General features: G+C 39.2%; 1 protein-coding gene across 1 annotated transcript in view; it reads right to left on the reverse strand.

Annotated features, from left to right (window-relative positions):
• The window catches only part of KCNU1 (potassium channel, subfamily U, member 1), a 54,952-nt gene that overhangs the window by 37,575 nt on the left and 6,429 nt on the right, over nucleotides 1-10,948 (reverse strand). The window contains exons 5-16 of the mRNA XM_009318631.1: nucleotides 10,616-10,727; nucleotides 9,914-9,989; nucleotides 9,387-9,462; nucleotides 8,867-9,037; nucleotides 8,341-8,432; nucleotides 7,574-7,684; nucleotides 5,975-6,080; nucleotides 4,820-4,902; nucleotides 3,923-3,992; nucleotides 3,337-3,492; nucleotides 1,277-1,389; nucleotides 1,104-1,172 (exon numbers count right to left, since the gene is read on the reverse strand). Coding sequence (XP_009316906.1) covers nucleotides 1,104-1,172; nucleotides 1,277-1,389; nucleotides 3,337-3,492; nucleotides 3,923-3,992; nucleotides 4,820-4,902; nucleotides 5,975-6,080; nucleotides 7,574-7,684; nucleotides 8,341-8,432; nucleotides 8,867-9,037; nucleotides 9,387-9,462; nucleotides 9,914-9,989; nucleotides 10,616-10,727 — 1,235 coding nt within the window. The remainder of the gene's footprint in view (nucleotides 1-1,103; nucleotides 1,173-1,276; nucleotides 1,390-3,336; nucleotides 3,493-3,922; nucleotides 3,993-4,819; nucleotides 4,903-5,974; nucleotides 6,081-7,573; nucleotides 7,685-8,340; nucleotides 8,433-8,866; nucleotides 9,038-9,386; nucleotides 9,463-9,913; nucleotides 9,990-10,615; nucleotides 10,728-10,948) is intronic.

The raw sequence follows: 10,948 nt of genomic DNA on the forward strand, positions 1-10,948 counted from the left end.
CACACAAGAGGCGGCCTGTACTCAGCTCCTCCAGATGCATGGCTCAGAGGATAAACAAAATATGAATGACTAATTATTACTACAGGTATTGTAGCAACATCTAGAGGTCCCGCTTTTAGAAGAGGTATCTCTTCTGTGCCAACTGTTGTGTAAAGAAAGCAAAAGTATAGTCTCTATCTCTCAAAGAGCATGCAGCTTCCTTTTCCTTCTTGCTTTCTCTTTTCATCATTCTGTTTTCAGCCAGACAGTGTATGAACTCAAGGAAGAATGGATTGAGTTGTGGCCTGTTTTCCATTAGTGCTAAGCAACTACATCTACCGACTTCTTTCAGTGTAGAGTTCATTCAACACTTCTGGAAGAGAGCCCCAAATGCATTTCTCACAGCAGTGTGTCCCTACAACCCTCTGTTTTCAGAGTTTCTATTCTACAGTTTCGTCAAAACAGCCATTTCCTTTATAAAAAGTGGAAAGAGAAATAATTGCACTCAATAGTCTGCGTTTTCTGGGTGATTTCTCAAGCTTTTTAAAGATCTATGGCACTTATATATTCCCCTTTCTGAACTAGTTCCAGCTTCCCCATTAGGATGTCTTATATTTCATCATTAGAACAGACAGAGTGTTATCTGGCCCAGGACCAGATCAGCTTCAGAGAGCAAAAGCTCTGCTGCCAGCATTTACAAATCATCCCTTTATGACAACACTTTATAGCATTTAGGAGCCTCTGTAAACTCATGTAGCTAAAAAAAATGAGGAGTTTCTTTTACCAATGAAAATAAACACAACTGTGTCACCCCAAATCAAAGTGAGACCTATGCTGTTTGCATGTGGAACAGAAGGTAAGAATGGTGTTTCATCTCCCATTGCCCGATTATCTGTGAGAAAAGAAGAGACAGAAGAGATTGTTGTATATGGTAAAATTCACCCCAGCGCTTAAGTAACCAGGAACAACATCTTGATCCTGTCTCCTAAATACTGTGCATAGGAAGGTAAGAGGTGTATAAAACCTGTGCAGACCCTGGGGCGTGTTTCTTCTGAGTTCTTTGGAAATTGTTAATTTGGAATAAGTTGACTTCTTACTAGAAAAATCGTCTCCCAGACAATTACCTCTCCCCTTGACTGCCAAATTTGAGTTCAATTCCAAAGAGGATAAGGTTCAGTTTTACAAAGCACAACCTGAGGACAGAAAGCAAGTCACAGTTAGTCACATCATCTCTGTACTGTGAAAAGACACATCTGGAAGGAAATAACAGAAAAACAACCACATCTGTACCACATACCGACAAACCTCTATAAAAGTCATGTCTTCAAAATCATTGGAGAGCTGAGAAGTCATTACTTTGTAGGCTTTGTCTTCCAGAAGCTTTTTGTCCTTCAAGTATTTTCTCTTTGTCTAAAAGAATCAACGATAATGTATTTATTGAAAGGCAAAGCAAGTAGGATATGTAACCCAACACTGGGCCAATACTCTAACACCACACGGTATTAGATCAAAGGCCTTCAGTTACTGGAAGAAGAATGATGTCAGCTATATGTTTTCAGAGACAACATCCGAGATAATAAACAACAGACCAGGGAAAGTCTGAACCCTTCTAGACACTTCCAATTCATATTATCATCAAAGAACAGGTGTTATTACTGCATACAAATAAAGTTACAGAGAAATTTCATGACTGCAAAGTATTGGGAGCCCATTATTTGAGGAAAGTTACACCTTACTTTGCAATAAGATTAACCTGCCTCCTTAGTTATTCAAATGAGGACTGGTCTTGCGTTAAGTTTTACCAATCATAAATACAGTTATTAGAGGTGTGATTTATTGCTGCACTGTGATCATCTACTCCAGTATAAGCACTTTTTTTCTTCTTTGGTAGTTGTGTCACTAAGGAAGGGTTGTAGATACCTAGGTAGTTAGAGCAGCAAAACACTACTGCTTACAGCTCCTTCAGGTTTTAGACTGCCACTCTGTGTCACAGTATATGCTATTCTCTTGGCATATGAATGCCTTCCACATAAAACTTAATAGGCTACTAAAAATGTGTAAAAAAGTGTTGCTTTCCGAATAAAAATTATTTAATGGATTTTGACATAAGAGGCTTTTTTCAATTTAAAAACTTTGCTGGGTTTTCATAGTATGCTTAAAAAAACCTTAAGATATCAGTTTTGCTAGCTTTGCCATGTCTGTGAAATATGTGGACTTGAATGAAACAGCACATGTCAATGAAAAAGCTGTTTAACAAGCAGCCCAATTCTACATACAACTTCTGCATTGATAAACTCTGGATTTATTTCACCTGATATCTATTTAGTTTGTCTAAATTAATTTTGCGAATGAAAAGTCCCTGAAGAGAGAAATAGCAATCAAATTCTTTTGTGCAGAAGATTAATGTGAAGTATCACATATAGCCACTAGGTGATAGCAAAAGCATGTCCACTGCAGGACCAGCAAACCTGAGACTGTTCAGACAGCTTCACGCCTAATAGTTCTGTCTTTTTATGTTTTTATTAAACCTTCTGGTATTGATTTGGAAATATCTGAGCGACTTGTGTACTGTGAAGTTAATACGTAGTTTATCAATTTTGCATTGTAGCAGGTATTGATGAGGAAAGACAGATAAAAGGAGGATAAATTTGGATCACCTTCCTTGCAGAGAGATGACAGGATTTCCAATTGTCACTGTTCTTGGGTAAATTACCCCATAAGACCCAACCAAAGAAATAAATAAGCCTAAAAGGATACTGAAGAAAAGCATGCTATTAACTGGAAGGGGTACATTGGATGGATTTTCAGCCCATTTTTGGGGTGTCAAACAGGAGTGGTTCTGCTAAAGTGCTTTAAGCACAGATTCAAGTTATGAATGCCAGACAGAATGGAATCAAGCACAGACGCAGAGAAGCTAACAGGGTCCATGCCGTGCAGCAACCAAAATTGATTTACTGTGTTTTCTCAGATCAGGGGAGCACTAGCGTCACATTATCGCTTTTGAACCTATAGCAACAGACAAGGTGCTTCTACATATCAGCTAAATGCAGCAGCATGGCTTGCTGTGGACCATCTTTTGCTTTGGCACCTCCTTGCACACTATTGTAAAATGCCTCCTTAGGTTCTTTTGCTTCAGCACGCTCTAGAGCACTCTTTTCACCTCTTGCACTGAATTCAAGTATTAAATTAGAAATAGTCTGTTAGGTTTTCTTGCCTTCTGTGCCAAGCTTAATCCCAGCATGATCAAGACAAGCTTCAAAAGAACTGGCTGCAGATTCTACTCAGAAATCAGGCACATATTTCAGAGAAGATCCCACTGGGCTGTATTCACATTATTTAGACAAGTGAAGGACGTACCTCAGTATCCTCTTTCACAATGAACAAATTGGTTAGAAGAGTAGTCAAACCAGGAACAAGGCAGCTTTGTGCTATGAAGCCTAGCTTCAGTTCAGCGAAACAGATGATGCTGTCTCCTGTCCTCCAGTCCCAGTTGGGGATGTTTGGCAGGTATACCTGTTTCAGAGTAGGAAAGTGGTTACAGATCAGCATAGAGATAGCCAAGGCCACAATGTTCCCGTAAAATGATGATTCTCGTCTTTCTTGCCTTCATCTTTTTTTTTTTTTTCCCCCCCAAAAATCTGTGCTGGAATATGCTAACAGCAAAGTGGACTTCTGAGGTTCTTTGGGTGAGTTCGGGTTTTTAGTTTTTTTTTTTTTTAAAAAACATTAAATGTGCATTTGTTGACAACTGACAAAAACAACAAAAACAAAGTTATTCTTTATTTTTAGTAATGTTAAAAGATATTCTAGATAGGTTAGTAACTGGATGAGTAAGAGACACTGGATAAAGATCCTGTTTTTATAAAAGGCAGAGATTTTTGATTCCATAAAGGCCAGAATTTCAACCTTGACAACCCACATGACAGACAGACAATTGTGATACCTTGTTACGAGACTGAATTATCTGTAGAATTACTCTTGTGTTCGGGTAGCGATTCTTGATAGACAGCACTCTGTATAAAAGATATAACTTCTGATTAATATGCTTGGTTCTGGCTAGGGTCTCTCATTTTTCAAGTCAGACTAGCTTACTCTGGCAGATAGCAACTGGAGAGTAGTGACAAAGAACGACATATGACCCAATGTCCACTATGTGGAGAGGAAGGTAGTCACCATCAGAAGATTTTAAGATAATGGCACATGGCTTGGACACAGGGTGAAGAATCATACCTGCATCCCACTGAAAGTGTAGAGCTAAGAGAAGCAACAAATATTATTTGCTTCGCCAATTCCACCTGTAAATTTCATTCATAAACTAGTAACTCCACTTCAGTAGATGCCCTACAAATAGAAAATAAAGATAATCCAATTTGGAACTTGGACTTCTGGACTGCTTTGGACATATGCTAATTATGCCATCAGATTCACATAATCCAGCAGTACTAAGGGAGTCCCCAATTCAAGTCTGCCCAGTACGAAGATGTGTAGAATTATTAGATCTGACAGCAGAGCTGCACCAGACAGTAGTGTGCAACTCTCTCCAGCATAAAGGAGCCAGACTTCTCAACTGCTAATATTCAGGATATTGAAGAAGGTAATTACACCATATTTAGTAACATTATATTCTGTATGGGGTTGAAAGGCTGCACAGCTGCTACCTGTCTCAATCCTTCAACATATCTGATAAAATCATAGCAGAAAGCAGTCAGTTGGCTTTCAGAGTTCTCCAGGCAGAAAAAAACGTGACAGGACAAATATGTTCCCCTGCCAGCAGCACTATCTGTGTCACTGTTAATATCAATCAGACAGAGAATGAAAGCACTGAAGTATCTCATCCTACCTCATGATATTGGAAGTATCTTCAGTATAAGGTTGTGGAGAGTGAACATCTGCTAGAATGAGACAAGCACTCGCAGATTCCATCTGTATCCCAGGAGAGAAAAGTTAAGTCAGGGTTTAACCCCATATGAAGTACAACAATCTCTGATACCGAGCTGACTTAGTGGCACATGTCTTTAGTTAAAACTTGTGTAAGATCATCATGATCCTATTACTTGGAGTTGTACACATGCCTGAACATTTCAACAGTGACACAGCTCCAGTCAAACATACAGTATGTCATGCGTATTTCTATTTTCAAAGTGCTGGAACATGTGACATTTTTAAGTTTCCAGCGCTAACATCTTCCTAGAAAAGGTTACAAAATAGGCAGCTTTGCTATAGTCTTCCCCAGCAATGTCCAGCCAAAACACTTCAAGGGTCAATATTTGGGTAGGTCAGAAGACCTCTGTCACAGTCATCTAATCAATACTAGGGCTATGTAATGAAGTCGTTAACAACAACAACAAAGTTTCATTTATAGTGGAGGTTTTATAGTCTGCTGGGAACTGGGTGGAGATCTACCACTGTATTTCAAATAGGATACTAACAAATAGAAACCACACTAAAGTTAAAGCCAGTGGTGGTTTTTTGTTTGTTGGTAGTGCTGGTTTGGTTTTTTTTGGTTTTTCTTCTTCTTTAATCCAGGTCCATTCCTTCTGCTTCTATTGGAATATTTTACTGAGTCTTCAGCATTTCAAAACATGAAGTCTCTTCTTTTCTGGATGTCCATGAATGAGACCCAAATATGACGCACGCTCTAAAGATGAGCTAAGGGCTATTCCAATTATTTAAATACAATTTCCAGAAATACCACACTCCATAATATTCCTCTTTCAAAACCAGATGATCGGTTTGGCTTTCCTCTTTATTTTTCCTGTTTCAGTGCTTGAAAAAATTTATAGCCTGAGAAGTCTGTTATGCCTGACTCTTGCATTCTCAGTTCCCTTGAGTGATATGTTGGTATGCAAAAGGTACCACTAAAATAAGCGGAGCTGCTTTAAGTGTAAATCTCAACATGAATTGAGTAAATGCAGCTCAAGCATCCCTTCATAAGGGATAAGATTTTCACAAGGTTGGCTTATCTACACGAAAGGGCAAATGATGAAGTTCTTACCCCAACTCTCTTCAGATCTTCAGAGTTTAGTGCAGAGCCATAAAAGAAAGTTGTGTAGGCTGAATGGCATTTGAACACAGCTTCCAGCTCCAGACTAGGAAGAGACCTATTCAGTACAAACAAGAAGGGGGGGGGCAGGAATCCATCAATCTCTCATAATTACATTCTCTGCAAGTCTCCATTTCTCAGAGAAGCTATTTGCCATAACTACTTGCTGTTTAAAAAAAGCTACAGGGATTTTGGCAGCTCAGTTAAAGTACATAGTTTAGATTTTAATGCAAACAAGCTTTTATAAAACTTAACAGTCATGGAAATGTTTCCTGGATTTCTCCTGTTTTCTGCTATTGTCATTAACTTTTCATGAGTATCATTCCACAGCCATCCACGCAACTCTAATTTTACAGCTCACTGTTACTCCACAAGAGTCAGCAAATGACACTTCCTAGGGCTTGATTCTGCATTCTCTTTTCAAACGAAACTGCTGAACTTCAATGTTCTCTCCAACTCAAGTGTTATTTTCTTATACAATTTATGCAAACTGTATCTCATCCAGGAACTTCTGTAACATTCTCTTCTACGTGAGCTGTACGATACATTATCAAGATATTCCTACATTGATCCCAGTAATGAAGCATGCCCTGTAGGAAGGTATCCAATCTTGATTTAAAGACAGGAGTTTGAAAATCCAACCACCATTCTCTGAGCAGTTTGAGAAGTGATTAATAATCACTTCTTACTTTTGAAAATGCATGCCTTGCTTCTTACTTGAGTTTGCTCAACTTTGAACTCTAGTTATTTCCTTTTGTTATGCCTACCTTTTCCAGATTAAAGAAGATTTTTATACTGGTTGCGAAGCTACTTAGGCACTTTAATTGAACCAAACTCCCTATCCTCCTCCTGTTACGCTAAACAGACTGAACTCTACATCTCTTCCTCTAAAGCGCTCTTCCTGTCTTTGAACCATTCCTGTACCTCATTTCCATGCATCCTCAATTCAACAGCTCTCTCAAAATGTCATGGTATTTCAAAAGAGATGCCTGTAATATTCTGCTCACCTCTTGCCCCACCTCCACTGCATTCCAAGGTAAAATCGTGTTTGTGCTCCCAGCAACCACCTCCCTCTGAAGCTTCTGCTTTCAGAAACATGTCTAATAGCTTCAGCTAGGCAGAAGAAGGGGATCTGACAGGACAGTTGAAATGCCTGGTATTTTTGGCACAGAAAAGTGGCTTCACTTTCTTCCCTTTGCCATACAGCAGCGTGACCAAATGGAAGTTACAAATTTTCTCCCCAGGATGAAAAAACATAAGAAATTGAGACAGCTGACAATTATTTTATTGCCAGACTTGGCAAGACTTAAAGTCAGGTATATCTGGCAAAGCTAGCGTACTACGCAATTTACAGGGCAACTTTTTTTTTAATTCATCACAACAGAAAACATTGTCATGAACATTCTAGCATGAACGCTTCATTGCTGCAACTTGGTTTGTAACTCCCATTAATTACACAGCATTGCCTTCCTTTACTTTCAGACCTCCCACATTTCCCCTAAACGTTCAGAGAATCAAAGTGAAACATCTCAGAGAAATAAGGATACTTACTCTCCCAGAAAAAGGATTTCTGTGCAAACACGTCCCTTGTCCTGAAGCAAAAAGTCTCGTAGGAATGTAGTGACACTCTCCAGAGTGATATTACCACAGACAACAATATAGCTACAGGAAGAGATCAAGCAAGATTTGTCACTTTGAAAATAGTAAGACTGGTTGTTGCAAAGCTGACGCTGTATGAAACTACACACCTGCTTGTAGTATACTAATCCCAGTAATGCAGAAAACAGTTTGTGGTTTTGGTTTGATGGAAATTTCATCCATCGTGACTATGTACTTCAGCATTTACTTTGGAAAGGAAGAGGAACTGTAAGAGTTAGAAGCAGCGAATGGTAGACATCCCAAAAACAGAGTCATAGAAGGAACTTTATAAGACCTGGTTAAAGCTGTACCTGCCCAGTCCTGTGAGTGGCCGAAAAACCACCCCCCACCCCACCCCCCAACAAAACCAAACCAAACCACACCTACACTGAAAAAACCACACCACCACCACCAATTAAATAGGTCTCTTCAATCTCTAAGTTAGGCTATCATATCAGCCAGCTTCTCTTCCTTTGAAAATAAAGCCCATGCTGAATAGTGCTGTTGACAAGGTTTATTCAGACAGTCTTGAGGTAAGGATCAACCAAGACTAAGTTTCAGGATTTCATTTAAATTACTACAGGAAGCTTTACTTAGCTTCTTATTTCTTCTGAGCTGGTTCCCAGCCTAGTCATTGACCTGATTTTTATTTTCCAAAGACAAACAGCAACCATACTTACTTTTTCCCACTCACCACTTCATAGGAGAATTTGTAATTTTTATGGCTTTCAACAATTTCCACAACTTCAGGGATAAAGTTTGCAAATAGTACCTAAGACATCAAGAAAAATCATCTCAGAGCCAATTCTGTCTCTCCTAACCATGATAATTTAAACTCTCACAAATTAATTTATGTGGAGCAACAATGAGAAATTTACTTCTGATTCCTAAAATCACTGGCAGGAATGTACAACTGTATGATGTAGTGATAATGGATTTATGCCGTTGATACCTTGGATTAATTTTGTACAGTATTTTGGCTCTTGCCAGTATTTACAGCCACAGGAAGAAATACTAGAAGCCCTGACAGCTCTTAGAAGATAGAAAATTACTCTATAGCCATGCCAGTAAATACTTCATGTCAAAACTCTTTGCTCATAGATGTCTAATCCCTACAGCAACCTTGCTAAGATCGTTTGTGGTGACACTGCTGTTCACTGTCTGTCCCCAGCTGCTATTTTCAGAAAGGTAATATAGGTTTCTTACCAAGCCACCAATAATGAAGAAGAAAATGAAGGTTCGACCCAACATTGTTTGAACCACGACATCACCATAACCAACAGTGGACATAGTCATCATTACTAGGTACATGCATTTGAAATAGCTGAGGGACTGGGAATTTGCAGGCTGAACCCAAGGATCTCCATTGTTTTCTACCTGCCCGGGGGCGGGAAAAGAGAAAAGAAAAGAGAAGTTTAAATTGGTTTTGGTTTCAGACCATCTCCAATTCACAATTATTTAATTAAAAAATTAGCACTATTTTAGTTATTGCAGAAGTGATTCATTACCAGGAGGGGAATGGGGGGGGGTATTGTATCAACGGAACCACATCTGATAACATATGCAAGTAAACTACACTGGCTTGAGTCATGCTTTGTCCTGGTACAACAGATTTGTTCTCTCCTAAGAGAATGCTGCATTTATTAGGAAAAAACATATACCCAAAGCTCACATGACAATACTGATTTAAGGTGACAAGGAAGGATGTGTAGCAGATTATACATACCAGGTGAATAAATCCTGCAGCTGTGAGCCAGGTGCTGATAAATACAGCAAAGAGCTTGGAGAGCTTGATTGAATAACTGGAGATAGAAAGGGAAAAATCCCAGGACATTTAAAATGTAACGTAATCTTTGCCAGAGTTAAAATTTCCTACATGACCCTACTTCACTCAACAAAACTCTTCCCTAGTGAGTGTAAGATTACATACAAAGGATTTGGATTAGAAAATCTTCCTACATCCGGCCCTTTCTATCATAGGCAACATGTCAAATAATCCCATTTTTGACATTTATCAATCTCTAAAACCTTCAAGATTTCTTGCATTTATGATTTCCACTCATTTCCCCACCACCAGAGTCTCACTGAGCTGATGGTTATAAAATTTTTTGCAATTTCCAGTGCAATATTATTGATAGTCATTTTTTTCCACATGCAACACTACCATTTTCCTTTATTACCTGAGTCAGCCAAAATACACACATCAGGGAGAATGTCAGGCTTCCAAGCGTACTTGGCAAGGCTTTAACTTACTTGTTCTTTGTGATCCTGAGGAACTGTAGTATTCGCGGAAGTTCTAGCAACCTAAGTGCTCTCAAAAAACGCAAACCTGCAGAGAAGTGAGACAGAGGAGAAGGAAAAAAATCTGTCTAGAAGTGGAGTGCGTCCACGTATTCAGATATGTTTAAATATGCATGCTTTGTTTTCCACATATTTATAGTGGATCCCACCTCAAGCCTGGCAAGAAAGGATAACATTGCTCAGTATGCAGAGCCTTTATATCACTGGATTTCCACCTATGCCCTCAAAGGAGGCCTTGAATTATGAGAAAAATTAAGAATTGCAGTTCCTTTGAGCTGTAACCTGAAGGCTTAAGTGACATACAGGTCTACTAGACTATAGATCCCAGAGCATGCAAGAAAGTCATTCACAAAAATCAGGGTACCATCTTTGCTTCCCTGCTGGGTAACTTGTCATCCAGTTGGGTCAGGTACAGTGATTGCTGAGATACTAAAACCCCAGCAGACATATAAACAGAATGGAGACAGACTTGGGTAAATTACAAGCCCCTCAACAGTAAAGGCGTTTTTGCCAGCAAGGCATAATTTTGCTCCCAAAGAACAGTTTTCATACAGATGGTCAAAGCCTCCCCGAATCAAAATAAACTTGAAGGGAGTCTTGATGTAAGATACAGAACACCATGGATGGAAAGCAGGATCTCCAAGTCTTACTTACCAAGCCAATTCTTCTTTAAATAATAGGAAACAAAAACTGGAGGGATCGTGAAGAAATCCACAAGAGAATTCAGCTCAAGCCAGAACCTCAGCTTGTCATCTGCTGCCACAAACTAAAGATCAATAACATCAAAAAGCATCAGTGTTGTGTGATTGTGGGTCTTGGAGCAAGAAGGCAGCTCCCTGAGGAGACCCATTTTTGCAGTCTGCTTCCTTCTCTATTGTTTTGGCTTCTGTGGACACCCCCTTAACATTCCTGTTTTGTTTCAGAAAGGCTTGGGCTGGAGCCCCAAGAACACAAAATGGGTTGGACCCAAAGGTATAATGATGCTCT

Source organism: Pygoscelis adeliae, unplaced genomic scaffold (genome assembly GCF_000699105.1).
Source record: "Pygoscelis adeliae isolate BGI_AS28 unplaced genomic scaffold, ASM69910v1 Scaffold52, whole genome shotgun sequence".
NCBI lineage: Eukaryota > Metazoa > Chordata > Aves > Sphenisciformes > Spheniscidae > Pygoscelis > Pygoscelis adeliae.